Source organism: Vidua chalybeata, chromosome 3 (assembly GCF_026979565.1).
Source record: "Vidua chalybeata isolate OUT-0048 chromosome 3, bVidCha1 merged haplotype, whole genome shotgun sequence".
Classification (NCBI taxonomy): domain Eukaryota; kingdom Metazoa; phylum Chordata; class Aves; order Passeriformes; family Viduidae; genus Vidua; species Vidua chalybeata.
In genome coordinates, this window is record NC_071532.1 from 12,290,975 (window position 1) to 12,310,863 (window position 19,889).

The following is a 19,889-nucleotide window of genomic DNA, read 5'->3' on the forward strand; positions in this document are numbered from 1 at the left end:
GCCTCCCCGACTCGGTCCCGGCCCTGGGGACAGGTCGGTGACAGCCTAATTTTCTGTCCCCTAGGCCCTCCCTCGGGCCAGGAGGAGCGGGCTGGGCTAATCTAGCTCTGCAGGGAGCTTGACACCAGCCGTGCACACCCTGGTGAAGGCTTCAGCCCACACCAGCACCGTGGTTGCAATGCCTGCACTTTGCCAAGCGTCCCTTGCTGACAAGGAAGATCGTGTTTCAAGGCTCAGATTAGGCTAGAAGATTAAATTGTGGTAGCAGCTGCTACTCAAAGGAACAAGGAATAAAATCATTAATTACGAGGACAAAGAAACAAGACACTCTTTCTAGCATTAGGCTTGCATGCAGCAAGTTCAGAAAGGCACAGGCAGCCTAACTTGGGAGAGGAAGAAAATTCATCACAGCCTTCTGACCTCTGCAGCACCCTTCAACATGAAAAAGAAATAATTCGTCTGTATCAGGATCCTGCAGGAACTCTCTGCCTCATATTTGGAGGGCTTCCTGACTGGGCTATATCCAGTCACCCCCAATCCTCCCTCCTCACACGAAATACTGAATCTAGAATTATAAACCTCTTAGGAACCCCAGCAAGGGGGTATGTTATGTAGTCCCAGTTTCTGAAGTGAAGTGATACTCTCAGATGACTCCAAAAGCTGAGTCTCCAAGAAAACCAACAACTATTAAAAGGATTACCTCCACCTTATCCTACACTAGATGAGAATGTGGAGGTGGGCCAAGGCAGTACATCAGCCAGTACAGCCAGCAAAATCTGTGAAATGGGGTAGGCAGAAACTTACGAGTAACACTGAGGGGTAATACATCACCAGCTTACAGGTCACAGGATTGCTCTCCTTGGATGAGACAATGGGTGGCACACACAGTTCAAAAAACTTGGGACACTGAGTAGCTAGTTCTACACCATCACATGCTCAGGATCATTCCAGTCCAGGTCTTACTCAGTATCAAGTACAATACAGCCATTGTAATCTACTTTTAAAATAGTTTATTTCTGGTCTTAAAATATACATCAGTTTGAAAATCTCAGAAAAAACCACATTAGTTACAGATTAACAGTCTGGAGTTGGGACACTGGAACTCGGATGGGCTCAAGGCCCCAGAGCCAATACTGCTAGAGGTGGGCAGGAGTGCACAGAACACGATGCCCACAGGGCAAGACAGGGCTCTGCTGCTGCTCGAGGCCACCACTCCCCCTCAACCTCTGCCAGCATCCTAATGCTGCAAAGCACAAGTGTCTAGTGAGGTGGTGGGCATACCTTTGCCACCCCTCCACTTCATTGTTTTGCTTTTCAGTCTACCTTGACCAAAAGCAGAACGAAGCCAGCTCTGTTCAATATCATCAGCACCAGCTGCCTCAGCAAAAGAGTTTTGTCCACTGACCAGCATGCCAGGATTCAGGGGAGATGGGCTGAGCCCTGGGGGGCAATGCCACCCCCACTGCAGGCCACCAGCAGCCTCAGAGCCAGAGCAGCTCACTCAGTGAGCAGCCAACCCCAGGTGACATCTGTGAGGCAGGGTCTGGCAGCTGCTGCAGATGCAAACCCTCAGCAGTGCTGCAGAAGAACAAAAGAAATGCAGCAGTGGAGTGGCTGATGGCAGCAAACACAAGGACAACCCCCCGCCCCTCCACAGCTGGAACAGGGGAGATAAACACTCTGCAGGCTCAGAGGAGGCTCCCATTCTCAGCCTGTCTGCACAGCAAAACACTGCAGTGAAATACTGAGTCCCACCTCCCCACCAGAGGGTGGTATCCAACTCTACAACTGTTCCAGGTGGGAAACAAGGTGAGTGTGTAGGCAGCAGCTCTGCCCAGGGTCCATAAAACAACCTACACAGCTTGCCAGAGAGGCCTGCAGCTCCCCTTCATTGGCCATGGAGCCTCCAGGCTCAAGCTGAAGCCCTGGCTGGCCCCAGCTACAAGCTGCAAGCCCTTTACAGAGACAGGGGTTTGGGGAGGGGAGCAGGCCCCCCAGACAGCTCTTGGCTGCAAATCTTGATGTAAGCATATGAATGAACAGATACTCCCTCCTCGAGAGAAGGATGCGCTCCTCCAGCCCAATGAAGAGCCTGCATGATGTAGGGTGGGAGGACAACACAAACCCAACTCAAAAACCAGACAGCAGGCTGAGGGCAGGGTTTGAAGGGGGTATGGTGAAGGGAACTGGGCTGTTCTCTGCCCTGCACTCCCATGGAAGCCAAGAAACACCAGACAGACAAGAGCACAGGACAAAATTAAAACAGAAGGCCTGGGCTTTGTAAGCCCTCAAAAAAATACCTACATCTACAGACCTCTCCCCTTCCCTCCCCCACAACAAGACACTGAGCACACAAGACTGAGAAGAAAAGTCACACAATATCACACTACTCTAGGAAAAACACGCAGAGAGCCCTACCCAGGAAGGGAGGCCCCAGAGAGGCACCAGAGCCTGAAGCCCCCCCAGAGAAGGGGGCGTGCAAGGAGACCCTGATGAAGGGCTGCTGCCGAGCCATGAGGTAGTGCATCTGCAGGGAGCAGCTCCTCAGCACGCTGCCCTCGCATCCCTGTTGGCCCTGCACCAAGCCCTTCCCAGAAAAGCCCAGTAGCATCCTTCACGCCTTGCTTGCCTGGGGCAAAACCTTGTTCTTAAATCTGGAGGGGTTTCTGCAGGCTGGAGGCCAGGATCAGAGGGAAGCGCAGCTCTGATAGCTGAGACTCCTCAACACACCCTCAGTGCAGGCATCAGACCGGCTGCCAACAGCTGTGTCTATTTATGTGTGGTGGGGGAAAGAAAAAAACAATACACCCCAAAACCAAAGGCTTGGAAAGAAGAAAGAAGCCCACCCAAGAGCAAAGCATCAGCACCGTTCAAACAAAACAACAGCACAGAGAACAGGGGAAGAGGTGTGAGGGAGGAGACACACAAATACAAACCCCAGCGCCCACCAGGCACTGCCTCCCCGAACCACCTCAGCAGGCAGCAGCCTTGCCCCACACCACAGCACCAGCCCCTGTGCACTGCTTCAGTGGGGTCCAGGTGCTGAGCCCAGCCCTGGAGACACATGACAGCGACCTGCAGAGGCAGATTCTGGAGACCCACCCAGTGGTGGCTGGGGAAAACAAAACCCAGGAGGAAAATGAGACACCAGCAATCCCAGCTCATCCCCACGGCACACAGCCATCTGCTGGGAGAGTCCTTGTGCCCCACTCACAGCCGCTGGGGCTCCCAGGGAATCAGACACCACCACACAGGCACTCTGCCCTGTTGGCACAAGTTAAAAGAGAGCAGAGCAGCTGCAGGGAAGCAACACGAGAGCACCCAGGGCCTCAGGTACCTGAGTGGGAAGGGGGATGAGAGCAAAAAGAGGCACAGGCACCAGGACAAGGGGTACCAAGAACTAGCTCTGGTACAGGCACCAGTGTGAGGCTGTGAAGAGAACTGCGAGTGTGTCAGGGCAGTGGGTGTGCTTCTGCACACTGTGTGTGCTTGTACTGAGGGTCTGAGGTGCCAGGGAAGGGAGATCCCAGCTCTTCCAGGTAGCAAAAGAAGAGAATAAATATAAAATCTCAGAGATTTCCCCTGGGAGGAGGGTACTAAGGGAGGCTTCTCCCTCAGGTGGACTGATGGGGGTACCCCACAGTTCCGCTAAGCGTGGCTGCTTCTTGCTCTGCCTCAGCTGAGAAGGTTGCCCTGTTCCTGGGCTTGTGTTAGACTGTCTTTGCGATGTAAGTGGTGCACCCCCATCCTCTTGGGGCTGCGGTGCGGCCGACTGAAAGGAGGCTTGACCCTGCCTTCTCCGCTTTCCTCTTGGACACCTCCTTGGCTGCTCTCCCTGTTTCCCTGGAGCAGCATTTCTCTCTCCTCAGCTGGGCTCTCAGGCAAGCCAAGGTCTACATAGTCCTTGTGCTTCTCTGGTGAGGGGCTTTCAGGCTCAGCAGTGCCTCCACCACTTTCAAGCAACAGCTTCTGAGCTTCATCCTGGGAGAAATCTGTACCATAGTCTGAGGAGAAATGGCTCCTGCGGGCTCTGGACTCGGTGCTGTCTGTGTCCACGCTTGAGTCCCGGCTCACGGTCCAGCTGCAGCTCTGTGCAGACTCCTCACCATCCGAGTAAGCTGAGGCTGCCCTACCCAGCTCCTGCATGGAGCGGCTGAACCTCTTCTGGAGCTCAGGGGCTGTATCACGGCTGAAAGCCGTGCGGTTCATCAGCACTCGCTCTGAGGTGGGGGGTGCCTTATCCACAAACATACGCTGCCAGTTAGCCAGCAGGTCCTCCTCAGAGCTGGCAGAGCTGGCAAAGGCGCTCGGGATTTGGGGAGGGCTGCTGAATGGGCTGCTCTGGGAAGAGCCGTGAGCCCTGGCTGCTTTGGGGGACTGCTGACAGGAACAGCTGGAGGCTGAACGGTGCCCTTCTGAAGCAGGGCTGCTGGGGAGTGTCCGGTGCCTGTCACAGCTCTCATCTTCGCTCTGCACCAGGCTGAGGGAAATGGCCTGGCGCGTAGCATACGTACAGTTGGGCAGGGGGCTGTTCTTTGGGATCCTTACCTTGTCCTCAGAGAACTCAATCACTTTGCGCCCTGGGTACATAGGATGGGGAGGTGAGGGCGTAGGGTATGGGCTTAGCTTCTCAAAGGCAGGCACCTCCTCAGGAACACCTTCCACACTACTCTGTGGCTTGCAGCCACCATTCTGCTGTTTCCCTGCATCTCCACCCTCCTTCCCCATCTGCCCTGCACTGTTGCAGGCATCAGGAAGGGCTCCGCTCATGTCCACATGCACAAAGACATCCTCAGCCATGGGACAGCTGCCACTGCTAGACTTGGCTGAATTCAGTACCAGAGATTCTGGTTTCTCCAAGACTCTGGCGATAACTGAGGTGGGCACAACATCAGATGGAGCCAGGGTGTGGGCCACCTCTTGGCCAGGGCCTGCAGACTCTTGTGTGCTGTGCAAATGCTTATTCACCATGTCCTGCAGCTCATAGGGAAGCTAGGGAGAAGGAAAAGGACATTAAAAGGGGGCAGCCACACAAGCAATTTAGTTTCATGAAATCTGCTTTTTCCAACCAACCTACATGTGTATTTTGTAGTCATTATCTTGACCCTAACATTCACCTACCTTGCTTTCAGAAGGGTATCTTTTTTCAAAGCAAAACTGCCCCATGAGTGACTAACAAGGCTCTCTAGCAGTCATAGCAGTCATGCTTCTAGGCCATGGTTCACAGGCCCCATGCAGGTAAAGACAGCACATGGGCTCAGTCCCACATGCCTGTGAGCACAGAGATAAGGCCCAGCCAGCACATGCTAGGAAGGGGTCTATTGATCTGTGGAAAATCAGCTGGTGGTTGCACTGAAGTGACTCTATAGCCCCCACTGCTGAGATCCACAGTGCTCCCTGAATGCATAATTGCAGCCATGCTGCCTTGGCAGCCTGCCCACAGACCAGGATCGATGCCTTCCTGTGTTCCTACCAACTCCAACACATCACCCGCTTCCTCACTCTATCCATTTCAGAGAGACAAACATAGGGCTTATGACCAAAGTTGTTGGACTGGGGTCTCACCAGGGGGTAAAGCATTACCCCTAGTCCTGCAAATGGGCACTACTGCTCTCCCCATTACCCTGCCAAGCTGCCCTCACCTGGGTCACCACAGGCAAGTGAAGTATGAAGTGGAGAGCAGAGGTCCCCAAGCCACCCAGTGGCACAGCGAAGTCTGTCCCATCACAGCCAGAAGGAAACTGCACCCACATCTGGGCACGCAGGGCACACTGCGTAACAACAACTGGCTGTGAGGCAGGCTGTCTGCGTAGCTGCTCAGAACCAAACTCCCTCCAGTGGCAGCCATGTGGAACACAGTGCTCTGGGGGGCAGAATTCAAAGCTCCAGAGAGGGGGGACAGCTGGGAGAAAGGTCAAGGTTACCCCAGCAGTAACTGATACACTGACCTCAAGAGTGCTAATTTGAGACATAATGGGGGAGGGTGACATAGTGGTCACCTGCTAAGTTAAAACTTAGACAAGCATGTAGTTTTGCTGAGATGAACACAAGAAGGGAGAGAGACTAGAGGTATGGCGAAGAGAGAGCTGGGCTAAGGGCCTGGAGAATACTTTCAACTAAAGAATTGATACTACTAATGTGAAAGAAGATGAGAGCAGGATGAGCTGAACTGCCCCCACCCTCATCCCTCCCCATAAGGGGCAGTGAGTTGGTACCAGCTTCTCCTGCTCAGAAGGTCTAGAAAACCCTAAATGCTGCCTCACACATTTCTCCTCAGAGTGACATCAGGTCAGACTACTGCTGCTTCTTATGAGGCAGTATGGCCCTTCCATGTGGCCAGGTGAGGAAGGAAAAAGGATGGAGCAGAGTAGAGAGAGGTCTGTCCTCCTGCCAGCTACCAGCATGCACCCAGGAGACTATCAAGTTCAAGGTTATTGTGCTTTTTATAACAGCTCCTGGCTGAACTGTGAAATGAAGCTGTCATGAAAGGGGAGCTGGCAGAAGCTCTGTGCTGCCTTCTCAGTGGGAGTGGGAACAGGAACCTCCCCCTACCTCTGAGACTAAAGGATGAGAGGCCAGCAGCTCTGTGGAGAAAGGTGGAGAAAGCAAAATGCAGTCAAAGCCCATGAGCCCTTCTTCCCCATCTCAGCAGGATTACTACTCACATCAGCAAACTTGTGGTTCCTGAAGTGAGACTTGTTACACTTGAGCAGCTGTACTGCGAGGTTACAGTCCTGTCGATAGCGTTCCTGCAAGAGAGGGCACAGGTGTGCAACACTGTCAGACTTGCTCAAACTCTTACCCAACTGACCAGATACTGCTTGAACAGAAGCCAGAAGAGCCATCTGATGAATCGTTCATGAGGGCACTGCCATTCCCTCCTCCCCGTACTTTTATGTATTTTCTTAAAACTCAGTCACAGTGTACCTTTCAACTCGAGTCCTTGTTCCTTGCATATCCACTGTCAGTGTATCAAGCCCCACTCCCTCTGGGGATTTTAACCATCCCCAAAAATCCCACCTTTTCTCTCCCATCCCACAGCTCAGCTATATCTCATGATGCAGACAGACTGCAAGGAGTTGAGAGCAGTTAATAGAGTCAAGCACTGGATCCAGGAACTTCTATATTAATGGTGTAGAAAAGGCTCCCTCCTAGCTCTGGAGTGAATGACCCCTCCTTAGGTACAGCCCAGACTCAACTCAAACCCTAAGCTTAAAAGAGCAAATACATCAAACTTGAAGATCCGTTCTTCCCTGTTCAACCCCTCAGACCCTCTTCTATTTGTCTGTCCCTGTTATCCTGCACTTCCATACACACTGGAGTCATTCATGTGCACCTTTACACTAATGACTTTGAACAAAAGGAAAAGCCCACACCTCACACACTTTCACAGGCATTTGCAGACTGACACTTACATTGAGTTCCTCCAGCTTATTGATGGTGGTTTTGGCATCAAGCAATTTATTAGTGAGCTCTACAATCTCCCAGTCCAGTGTCTTGCGGTCCATTTCTGCCTTTTTAATCTGGGATGCAAGAATACCAGGTTTAAAACTCTCAAGCACAGAACCTGGCTTTATCACCCACCTCAGCCCAAGCATAGCACAATGACATGTTCAGCTGGGATACAAAAAACTTCTAGACAGACAGACAGACAAGGGACACAACCCTCTTCAAAGGAAGGTGATTCCAAAAGCCAAATGGGACCAGCCACTCTGCTAGCTACAGAGACAACAGGTTGAGTCTGAACCTCCTTGATGCAGTATCTCTTCTTGCAGCACCAGCATGTTTCCTCTCTGCCCCTGGTTCCCATGGTGCCTCACAAAAAGCTAGTGGTCTTGAGCGATCAATCCCAATCTGCCACTGATAGCAAAGACCTCTGAGATTGTGATACTCACCCTCCTTCCTGGGGAAACCGAAACAAGAATACTGCTTGAAAATAGCAGTCAATACTGAATGGACAAAAGGGGGAAGGCACCATCTTGCAAGAGTTTAAGCCTTGCTCTAGTAAATAAAAGGACCTGTCGCTTCATTTGAAATTCAGCTAATGTCCTCTGTAAAGAAGGCAACCTTGCCTCTTCAAACTCTCTAACAGTTCAGGTACAGGGACAGCAGCTCAGAACAACCAAGCTGTCGCTGTCTCAAGAAGTTCTTCCAAACTGCCCAAGGGTATTGTGAGGCTGTGACCAGCAGGGCCAGCTGTGCATCACAGGTAGAGCACAGCAACAGGCAAGTGGATAGGGGAGCCAGTACTTCACCAGTATGCAGTCTCTTCAGGACCAGCATAATGAATAATTGGTAGTGAATATTAACCCAAGAAATTCAAGTTCTAGAACCAAAAAAATTCATCCTGGGCTACACAGAGGCAATCAGCACCTCAGCTATTTGACTTGCCTGCTCACAGCTCAGAAGGGGAAGGAAAGGGAGCAAACAAGGCTCACAGCCATCCACACCTTATGCTGTGTTGCAGCTTATGGGCACCACTTCCCAACATGTCATGCTCCAGCTGGCTCAGAGTCAAACACTCTTAAGATGAAGCCCTGCAAGCTAGGACCTGCTGCATCTGCGGGCAGCTGCTGGATACCAGGTGAGCCCTTGGCTGGACGAGGGCTGGGGCCCCTCCATCTGAGATGGTGTATGTGGGATTGACAATGAGACAAACAGGCTGAGACACGTAAAGAGGAAAAAGGAAAAACACACAAACGAAAAGACGCAACTGCAAAAATCCAGCTTTGGCTGAGAGAGGCCTGAGAGGTGAGTGCGCCCAGAGTGTGCCAGCGGCAGCGTGGGGAGGAGAAAGAGAAAGAGAGGGGGAGGGAGAGAAAAGAAACAGCCATGAGTGTTATGAATGCACACAACAGACATACACGCACATTGGCTCTGCTCTGACTGCCCCGTCCTCCCAGGATGACCACCCCAAGACTAGCTGACACATCCCTGGCACTTTGAGAGGGACTGAAGCAACATGACGGAACACCATGCAATTATGTTGTGAGGAACCAAAGCTCTCATGCATGACCAAGTACGGGCTCAGTAAATCAAGAAAACCACTCATGATACCAGCCAGAATGGGGAGTAGATGATCATGGCCAGAATCTCACCCCTCACTCACTGCCACATCTGCTGCGTAAAGACAGGGCCCCTTCCCCCATCTGCTCCTAACACACATTGGTCTCTTCCACCTCATCTCTCTAGTGACTGAATAGGGCACTCACCAGGGCATGCAGCTTCTCTTCCAGGTCTTGGTTGGTTCTCTGGGAAGCAGTGTAGCTGTTCTGCAACCTATAGAAACAAGTTTGTATGCTTGGGAATGGATCTTAGGCACCTATTCAAGTTGGCTTCATAGGTGCCAAGAAAACCACCAACTCCAGAACTCAGAAAGACTGCTACTAAGACAACCAGCATATTAACCATGCCTCACCTCTGACACATGATGGCTTTCAGACCCCAAGTTACTGGAGGCAAGATGAGGCTGGCAGGGTGAAAGGATCCTGCAGGATGGGATGTAGATGACTTTGGAGGACTCCTCTGAGCTATGTCACATCTAATCACATTACCAGTGACTGGCACTGATTTTTAACTAAGGTACTTTTCAGGTAAAGCAAGGATGTATTTTCTTGCAGCCACCAGTGGCTCTTTTTGCACACATGCTTACATCCAACAGATGAAGAATTCCCTGTCATCAGTCTTTTATGCTGGCAGCATTCCTACACTGTACCTGGGAAGAAATAATGGCTGCAGAGCCTTTATCTCCCCTAGAGTCTGGAGGTGCACCTTTTCAAGGATGCAGCACACCTTTGATTTCCACAACAGGGCACAACCTGCTCACACCAGCTGAGGGAGCCTTTGGTGTGAGGGATCTTTCTAACTCTACCTCTCTCATTTTCTTTGTCATACCTACGGAATTTGTCCTTGAACTTCTCCAGCTCCTCACGGTTCTGGCCCAGTTCCATCTCAAGGTAGTCCTGACCTGACTCCAGTTCCCTCTCCATTGCCTCCATTTTGTTAGTCACGTATGTCAGCCGTCGACGAAGCTCCTCATTCTCATGCTGCAGTAGCCTGGGGCAGGAACCAGGAGCAAGGTACCACTGAGTGCACAAGAAGTATTCCACACCCTCACCCCCACCCCACTGCCCTGCACTAGGGCCAAAGAGCCCTCACAGGGGCCTCAGGAAGTTGGGAACTGAATGCTCAGGAGACTCCAATGCATGAAGCAAGAGGTACATCTCTGTCAGGACAGACAGACAAACACTCTTAGAGCAGGGGCAAAGAAGTACATGCCAGCTGGCCAGCCATGGTTCCCAGCTCCCTCTCAGGTTACAGTGCTTGCATAAAGACAGATGAGCTGCACAGCTCAAGTGTCCCTCACTGATGAATGAAAACCAATCAATAATTTATCCCAGTCCTGGCTGGATGAATAGAAGGGAAAAATCCTCTCTCCATCTCTGTTAAAGACTTCATCTACTTTCTTTCACACCCATCAACTCCTCTGCCTGCACCTGCACTGGAGATCCATGTTCCCTCCTCCTCCAGCGGGAGGGACATGCAAGGCACAGGTTGGCAAGGCAAAGACCAAAGCTCTGCCCACACGGCCCCAAGAAGATTGAAGATCTGAGAGGAGCCTGCAGGGCCAGTCACCTTCACTGTGCAGGTGGCACAAGCAGGATGTGAGGAATCAGCACCCACACAGTTGCAGTATGACAGGGGCATAAAGGGGGAGCAGGACACTTACTTCATCCTTTCTGCATCCGTCAAGGGTTCCTGCACAAGGAAGAAAACAGCTGTGAGATTCTTTTAGAAGAGGAGTTGGTCTCTCACACTGTCCTAAAAGGCAGTCTTGGTTGCTAGACCCTAGCTGTGACTCTTCCTCCCCTGCTCCCCTGCTACTAGGCAAGCTTAGAACTACAAGGATTTGTACACACTGCTTAGCTGTCTGATACCAAAACACACTGTGTGTTCTGGTTCAGGGTAGAAGACTAGAAACCACCACTCAAGTTAGGTAATTTTACCCTCCCACAGTGCAATCTCAGCATCTCTTTGGTAACACCACTACCTTAGCAGGTCCTTCACCTTCCTCCACATCCACAGCTGGTGGGCAACAGGAATCTCACAGGCCAGCATACACAGGATTCACTAGTCACCACAGCAATCACTTGTGCAGCCCCTGAAGCCGCACAAAAATCACGAGCGAGAATCATTTGGGAGCTGAAAAATATGGCTACCAATTATATGACCCAGATTGTGCTGCAAAAAAAGGTTTCTTTCTGCAGACCTGAAACCAGCCACTGTAACTATTCTAGGATAGCAAAAGAAACACTAAAGGTCAGGAAAGCCTGTAAAATATAACATTATGGGCAAGATCCCCAAGAGATAGCTGGAGCAGAGCCCTGCAGAACAAGGAGACAGAGAGCAGTGACAAGAGCACACAGCTCAGCTATTCTGAACTCTCTGTGCTAACCCATGAGATGGCTGCTGCCTGCCAGGATGGTTGGGAGATATTTAATTAGCACCAGAAACAACTTTTTTTTGTGAAAGCCAAGACTCTGATCATTATCACAAAGTCCAAACTGCCCATAGATTATTTTTGGTGCTTGATACCAAGAGCACTTCACAAACCCAAGCGCAGCCACACTTCAGATAGTCTGTTAAGTGTCACAGTCAGCTCTGGGCTGAGAGACCATGTCACACAGCCAAGAGCGAGGCTGTTGAGCTGCTAACAATTCCATAAGATACACTATCCCAGTTCTGGCCTTAAGACATCATGGGGCTTCTTTCTTAATTAATTCACACTTTAAAAGAATGGTCTTTAACACCTGCATACACCCTCCTCTTCCTGAGAGCAAAGTATCAATCCATTATTTTCTTACCTCCTGACTCCACTTGGCAATCAGTTAATTCACACAGAATTATCTAGCAACTGCCTCCCTTGCCCCCACAAATACACAAACAGCAGATGATAGTGACCAGGCAAAGGGGATAATGTGATTCTTATCAATACAAGATAATGCCATTACTGCAAAGCGGGCTAGAGAAAAGAGGAGAAAGCTTAAAAGTACCTGAAACAGCCATCATACAAAGATCAAGTACCCTGAGGCAGCCAGGCACAGGGCACACACAAAGCACTAGGAATATCCCAGCACTTCCTGACAAGGGAGCTGCCTGCCTCCTGCACACACCTACTACTCAGCAGCCTGAAGGGCCTCCAACCAGCAAACACCTGGGAAGCCTGCAGTGGGGAGAACAGCACCAGTTTCTACCTTCCTTAACTCCTGGGGCCAAAGGGAAGCTGGTTACTCCCAAGAAGATATACCCAACCTCTAGCACCCACAAGAGAGCCAACTTCTGGCGATTAAGCACCCACAACATGAGGTCTGGGGGCCTGCTCTCAGTCTCTGGCCCTGACATTACAGACTAGATGAGATCCAGGTAAGGGTTTGGCCTTTGTGAGAACCCTGCCTGCAAGTCGGTGACCCTGGCACCTACCTTGTTTAGTGCCAGGTTGAAGGAAGGGGAGGATCTAGATGGGGTAGGCCCCTCCTCCCGACTCCAGCATGTTGGAGTGGAGCAGGATCCTTTCTCTGGATAGTTCGGCTCCACTGTACGCTTCTGCCCAAGCTTAACACACTGATGGTGTGGCTGTAATAGCTGTGAACAGGGACTGCTTTCATCCCTTCTGCCCTCTGCACTGCTTTTCCATGAAGACAGTGAATGCTGCTGCCCAGAGGATGTCCCTGCCCCCAGGTCTGCCAGCTGCTGCAGCTCATACTGACACACATCTACTACCCTTCTCTCCAAGGAAAGGAGTTTTCCCTTACTGTCCTTCCTCCCAAGGACAGGTTTCTTTCTTAGTCTGGAAACTCTCTCAGCTTCCTCAGCATACTTTCTCTGGCCCGAAGCCATTCCCAGCCCCTCACTTTTCTTTTCTGCTTTTCTTCTGCTTGGGCAGGGGGATCTTTCAGTTGCATGCTTGGTTTTGACCCCTTTTAGGTGACCTTCCCCTTGGCCTTCTTGCATGGAGCTTCTAGGGAAAAGGGGAGAGTTCTGGCCTTGTTCTGCTCCCCTGGTCTCCCCCTGTGAGCTCAAGCGGTTGGGACTCAGCACCCGCTGGGTAATCTCATCCAGGAATTTGGAGAACTGCAGTTTTTCCTCTGTGATCTTCTCCCTGCGCTTGACAGAGTCAGCGGCCCTGCTGCTGCTTTGCTCCAGGGAGCGCTTCTCCCTAGGGCTGAGGCAGAGCTGAGGATCACTGTATTTGCGTGAGCCACGGCCATGGCAAAGTGTCTCTACTGAGCGGGACTTGCATAAGCTCTCAGGGCATGAGCCAGTCATGTTGGTCTGCTTCAGGATCCCTTTGAGAGGCAGGTGCGTAGAGGAGACACGAAACTTCCTCGGTGTCAGGACTTCAGGAGGCTCTTTAAATATAAGTGAGCGTTCCAGGCTTCTGCTCTTGAAAGAGCAAGTGGGATGGTGTCTTTCATCTCCAGACACCAGAACTGTCTCCATGCTACGGCTCACAAATTTGCTGCGGTGTCCACGACTGCGGTTCGGGCACCGCTTCCCACTTCGCTGCCCCATCTTCCCACCACGCTGAAGTGCTGGAGAGACAGTCTGGCTCTTGACGTTCAACTCTGCTCTGCACCCTGCCACTTCCTTCTCACTGCTGGACTCCAGGGACCACGATGAGGAGAAGTTCAGGTTGCAAACCTCAAACCCCTCTGCCTGCTCGAGCTGGCCTGCCTCGGTGTAACTAAACCCTATTTGCTGGTGCAATGGTGTTAAGCCCTTTGTCACCCGGCAAGTTGTTACCTGACTCTGCTCAGCCAAGATCACTCCATCCTGGTCGTCACGAATGATGGGCACCTCATGTCGGATTTCCCGATGCTGCGGGGGCGCCTTGCGGTAAGGCTTCTTTGACGGGGCTGCACTCGACATCCTCCCACCTGCGTGGCTCCGAAAGCGGGTTACCTACCAACAGCAGAAAGTGCACAGAAGAGAGAGTCACGGCTGCTCCATCGAACCCTAGAAGTGACCCAGCAGGAATTTGGCTCCCCTGGAGTCCCAGAGCAGGTCCCCATGCAGAGTGCTAATAGAGCAGGTATAGGATGTAGCCACAAGCCTTGAGCAGCAGCCGCAGGAGAGGGAGCAAAGTAAGAGGCAGCTGTGTCCTTCTCCCAGCTAGTGAGAGCAGAGGGCTGGCACATCCTCTCCCCCCTCTACACACGCTTACTCACGTAGTTGTGTGTCCAGATTATATATAGCAAATGAGAACAGACCTCACAGCAGCATATTGATTAGGCTCTTTAGGAAAGGCCTTTCTCAATATGGAAACTGCAAGCCTTACAGGCAGCAATGACATCTGGAGCAGGAGTTATTGATCACGTCCCGTCACTGTCAGCAGGGACTATGTGGGAGGAGACTTCAGCCATTAAAGAGCCCAGATTTTTTTGGCTTACACTGGGACCAGTGCAGCAGACCACAGGAGATTGTTAGAAGGAGAATTGATTACTCTGGCAGAAAAGACAAAGACAACCCCCAAGTCACAGGTGGCATCAAATTAGGGAGTAATGGTTTTGACCCCTTGGTACTTAAGGCCAGATTTTGCAACACAGAATCACAGAATAGTTTGGGTTGGAAGGGACCTTAAAGATCATCTCATTCCAACCCCCCTGCCATGGGTAGGGACACCTTCCACTAGACCAGGTTGTTCAGAGCCCCATCCAGCCTCAAACCTCCAGGGATGAGGAGTTCACAACCTCTCCAGGCAGTGCCTCACCACCCCTAGAGGGAATAAGCGCACAGTATGTAGACGTGCAGGTGTACCAATAGTGGAAAGATTAATTCCTTCACCCTAGCTATGCTGGGATTCTTCCTGCTGCAGGAACAGTACAAGAGCAAAAAATAGGGTAGAAAAAAAGCAGCTATCTTGTATACATGAAGAAACACCTTCCTTTCTATCTTCTAGGTTTACAGTTGAGGGCAGGTAGACTTCCCCACAAGCAGCCAAAATGTCAACCACCCTGTAGTCCACAAGACAAGAAGTCTCAGAGCTATCAAACAGGTGCTGCAGAGCCCAGTACCAGACTTTCCTCAGTGACAACATGTGCATCATTCATTGTTGTCCTATATTTGGAGTAAGTGCCCAATTCTCATTCCCCTTGCAGGACCCTTACACTCAGCAAACCTAGCATCTCTGCAATCCTCAGCACCTGACCTGCAGCCCTTCAAAGTGCACGATCCACTCAGATCACACTCCCTCCCCACTTCTACAAGCAGGGCCACACAACTCCCTTTTACATATCTGCAGTCGATGGCTACCACAGGGCCCATGACCCAGCACATTTCACTTGCTTTGTGTGTTGGGCAGTGGCGTTTTACATGGTAAAGAGTCTAAATGGAGCCTTGAGAATTCTCTCCAATTTTTATGCTCGAGAATTCTCTCCAATTCTTATGTAGCTGCCTCTTTTGACACCCAGACTGAGTCCTCTGAGAGGAAGGCAAGTGGGAGGTGTCTGCACCAAGCACAGAGCAGTCCCAAGCCATAACAGGCTTTACACTTCACAGGTACATTTGCAAACCATCCTGCACTCTGCTATAAACACGACTTCACAGAAGTTTCTCACACCTTTCCACAAACACAAACACCTTCCTAGGACTAACCTGTAAATCTCCCCCATCAGAATGCTGGGAACTTCCCCTTGCTGCAGTCATTCCCCCAAAGTCCCTTCTCCTAAAAAGACTCAAGTACATGCAGAGATCTCTAATATTTTAGAGAAATTACACCCATAATACCAAATGCACATTTCATTTTATCTCTAAGCAAAGCAGATAGGTCTGATTTGCTGGGAAGACATTTCTCTTTTTTCAAAGAGAAAAGCCAGAAGAAGGTTTGTAAATGGCCCACTATCAAACAGGTGGTCTAGGGGACTCTTCTCTCAATTTCTGCCAGGACAGGAGATGTGCATGAGATATGCCCAGCTGAAATCACAATCATTTCTCTAGTTCATAAGGACACAAGCACTTACCAGCTTGGGCTCAAATTCAAAGCCTCATGAAGCCAGGACACTCACTCAGATTACCTGAAGAAGAGAAACAAATAGCTTAGCATCCACCAAAACAGCTTGAAATCTCATCCCATAAATATATAAGGCGTACGGAATATTTATAGCCAAGGACAACTGAGATGGCTACTCCTTCCAGGTACCTGCCTCAACCCACATCAGATCTTCTGAAAGTAAAGAAAATGAATTTACAAATACCGGGCCACATAGCCCAGCAAGAGCCGGAAAGGGACATGGAAAGGAAATGTTGAAGGCACTCAGGCAACTGAAATCACATAAACTCAAAATTTATGAAGCAATGGCTTCAAAGCAACATTGGTCCCAGAAAGGACTAAACACACCTCCTTTAGAATGGGACCCTCCCAGTAATCTTCCCTGCCACTGCAGGGGGATGCTAACTGTGAAGCCTTCAGTACAGAAGTTTGGTGATGCTAACAATTATCTCACTCATCCTTTTAAGTGAGTGCTTTTCACCCACAAATGAGCTGGCAATTATCAGGCTTTTATTTGATTCAAAACATTTGTGCCTAGAGCTGTGATAACCCACACTTCCACAAGGGAGGAAGGCAAGCTACTCTCTGATTGCCATCAGGCAGCATATCATACTCTACCTTGCTGTTAACAGGCTTCTGTAAAACATCCAGCCAACCATAGACACAAAACAAGTTCAGAAACAACGTTCCTCTCTGGTCAAAGCCTGGGGTATTTAACTGGTTTTGTCTGGGATAGAGTTAATTTTCTTCCTAGTAGCTAGTAAGTGCTGTGCTTTGGATTTCGGATGAGAAAAATGTTGATAACACACTGATGTTTTAGATGTTGCTAAGCAGTGTTTACATTAAGGCAAAGATTCTTCAGCTTCTCACCCCATCAGTGAGTAGGCTGAGGAGCACAAGAAGCTGAGAGGTGACATGGCCAGGACAGCTGATCCCTACAGTCCAAAGGGATGTCCCACAGCATATGGTATCAGGTTCAGTATACAAACTAGGGGGAAAAGTGGCCATGGGCCACCGCTCAGGAATTGGCTGGGCATTGGTCAGCAGGTGGTGAGCAATTGCACTGTGCATCCCTTGTTTTGTACATTCTACTTATTTTACTATGACCCCTTCCTTTTCTGTCCCATTTAACTGCCAGTATCTCAACTGACAAAACTTTATTTCTTTCCCAAACCTCTCCCCATTCCACTGAGGGGTGAGAAGTGAGCCAACAGCTGTGTGATGTTTAGTTGCCAGTGGAAATCAAACCACAACAGGTACCCATCACTACAAGAAGAGAATTGGGTAATCTGGGCTAGTCAGCTGTAAGAGAGTAGCTTTGTGGCCATCACTCTGCCACTGGCATGAGAGACTTCAGTAAAGCCTTCCTTTCCCTGAAGCACTATTGCTGCTGTGCTACTTTTTCCATGTCAGTGGCATGAAGCCCTGGGAGTGGGACAGGAGGCAGGGTGTGGAGCAGTTATACATGCGCAGGGAGAGTCAGACTGAAGGTGAAAGGAACAAGCAGGCAACCAGGACCATGCAAAATCAAGTTCTGCCAAAACAAAGTGAAGAGGTGCCCCAGTGCTGGCCCTGCCCCAACGAGCTGTCTGGCCACTTTCCTTGCTACAGTGCTGGAGTCGGGTCTCAACTAGCACACGGAAAACCAGCTTCACAACAGCTTCACAGTGGAACTGCTGTGTGGGGCAAACTGTAAAGTATGACGGGAGAAAGAGAGGGAGAGCTTGCACCTCCAGGAAGGATCAGACCAGCATAGTTTGAATCTGCCTTCCATCAACTCCCAGCAGAAGCTGGTTCAGCATCATGGCATAACCACCAGCCACATGGCAGACAGACAGAGGTTTCCAGTAACAGCTGCACCCATGGGTCCATGCATGTTTCCATTGCAGCTGTGCTCAGAATGAACATGCCAAAGGCCTCCCTGTCTCTCAGCACACTGCTCCTCAGGCTCAAACAGAACTCTCCTGCTTCCTACCCTAGAGGCAGCAACTATGCTACCTGCCATCTCATCCCCACTTACCTGGAAAACATACCAGGATTTGAAATCTACCCTCATGATCTGAGAATTTCCATAGATAGTTAAAAACTCACAGGGCTGCCAGGCAACTTTCCCTCAAACAAGGACTTACAGATCCAAAGTGACGACGTGTCCAAACATTTCTGGTCGTTTGTCTCCGAATCAGCTTTCTCCTGTCAGTATTCAGCAGCATCTGGCCAACAGCTCCTGAAACATGAGAAAGGAAACTTGGTGTCAGTCACCTATCAGCACAAAACATGGAAACAACCAGGCATGCTCAGAGCAACCCATAGCCAGGTGACAGGGCAGAAGTCAACAGCAAACTGCTGCACCATCAGACTACTACATAATGCCAGGTAAAATGCCTCCACTGTAAAAGCTCCATGTCTTCACTGTATCCCAGAAAGCACAGGTCTTTTAACCATCTCTCCACCAAGCAGGATGCCCGGTGCAGACCAGTAACTGACCTTGGAAAGGCAGCTGTTTTTTCTACATAGCTCCAGGGGTCCCTGCTTCCCCACCTGCATTCCTGTCCACCATCAAGAATCCAGTCACTGTCATTCTGCTCCAACCACTCTTCTGCACCAACCTAATTTTGTTTTGCAGACATCCCTGCAGTGAACAGCACAGCAAAGGCCTCCTCATCTACAATACCTGAGCATCTCTTGCTACCACAGAGTGAGAACCCTGAGGTGGTTCAATTCATCACACCTCTGTTCAGAGAGGAGCAGATACTCTCTGCAGAACAGATGGACCTTGTGCTCCAAAGCGGAAATGGATATAGGTAATATCCAGAAATAGAAGGTGGCACTAATTCTGCTCATCACACTATTCACAAGTCTCTCTCTGAAGGAGCTTGCTGTCAAGTCCACATTAAGACTACCCTGCAGAAGCTCAATTTTAGCCTGGAGCTACAGCAGGAAGCAGCTCTTCAGCTATTTTAATTAGCACTGTAATACAAGAGGAAACTTAAACTCCTAGTTCTTTTTATCCATCCTTTCCACCTCTCATCATTAATGCTCCTTAACATTTACAGTCCTCTTTCTACCAGTCTATCACCTGCAGTATGTCCAATTCTATTGTCTTCTAGCTATGACCCACTGTTGTTTCAGTATGATTTCTAAGGTCACTGATAGTAACAGCTTCACTGGAATGGTTTACTAAGGGCCACAAGGCTCACACTGACAAAACACACACAAACTCTTTCTTCACAGGGACACCATCTCCTGGTTACAGCTGGGACAGAGTTAATTTTCTTTCTGGTAGCTGGTACAGTTATGGGGTTTGGATTTGGGATGAGAATGATGTTGGTAATACACATGGTTTAGCTGTTACTATGCAGTGCTTACTCTAACTCAAGGAATTTTCAGTTTCTTATGCCAGTGACAACGTGCATGCATGAGAAGCTGGGAGGAAGCATAGTCAGGACAGTTGACGAAGCTCAGAGGGAGCACAGTCAGGACAGCTGACTCAAACCAAGCAAAGGAATATTCCATATTTAATGGCATCATGCTCAGTACATAAACTGAGGGGAGTTGCTGGGAAGGGCCAACTGCTGCTCAGGAAGAGGCTGGGTATTGGTCAGCAGGTGGTGACCAATTGCATTGTGCATCCCTTGTTTTTCCTTGGGTTTTATTCCTCTCTCCCTCTCACCATTACAATTGTTACTATATTTTTCTTTATTTAAATTATTAAACAGCTCTAATCCCAAGCCACAGATTTTACTTTTTTCCAGTTCTCCTCCCTATACCCTTGGGAGCAGAGGGGAGAGTGGCCAAGTGCCTGTGTGGTACTCGGTTGCCAGCTGGGATTAACCACAACACA

General features: G+C 50.0%; 1 protein-coding gene and 1 long non-coding RNA gene across 3 annotated transcripts in view; one reads left to right on the forward strand and one right to left on the reverse strand.

The window, feature by feature from the left end:
- Positions 1-995: 995 nt before the first annotated feature.
- The window catches only part of TJAP1 (tight junction associated protein 1), a 40,249-nt gene continuing 21,355 nt past the window's right edge, over positions 996-19,889 (reverse strand). The window contains exons 4-13 of one of the 2 annotated variants that reach the window (XM_053938582.1): positions 18,178-18,272; positions 16,020-16,073; positions 13,804-13,962; positions 10,730-10,758; positions 9,895-10,056; positions 9,213-9,279; positions 8,715-8,744; positions 7,416-7,523; positions 6,666-6,749; positions 996-4,992 (exon numbers count right to left, since the gene is read on the reverse strand). In XM_053938582.1, coding sequence (XP_053794557.1) covers positions 3,676-4,992; positions 6,666-6,749; positions 7,416-7,523; positions 8,715-8,744; positions 9,213-9,279; positions 9,895-10,056; positions 10,730-10,758; positions 13,804-13,929 — 1,923 coding nt within the window. In that variant the 5' untranslated portion in view covers positions 13,930-13,962; positions 16,020-16,073; positions 18,178-18,272 and the 3' untranslated portion in view covers positions 996-3,675. The remainder of the gene's footprint in view (positions 4,993-6,665; positions 6,750-7,415; positions 7,524-8,714; positions 8,745-9,212; positions 9,280-9,894; positions 10,057-10,729; positions 10,759-13,803; positions 13,963-16,019; positions 16,074-18,177; positions 18,273-19,889) is intronic. The other variant, XM_053938583.1, reaches the window with a different exon arrangement.
- On the forward strand, positions 8,245-18,938 carry LOC128785771 (uncharacterized). Its single transcript, XR_008430024.1, has 3 exons — positions 8,245-8,295; positions 8,468-8,584; positions 18,672-18,938. It is a non-coding gene; the product is annotated as an uncharacterized LOC128785771 (long non-coding RNA).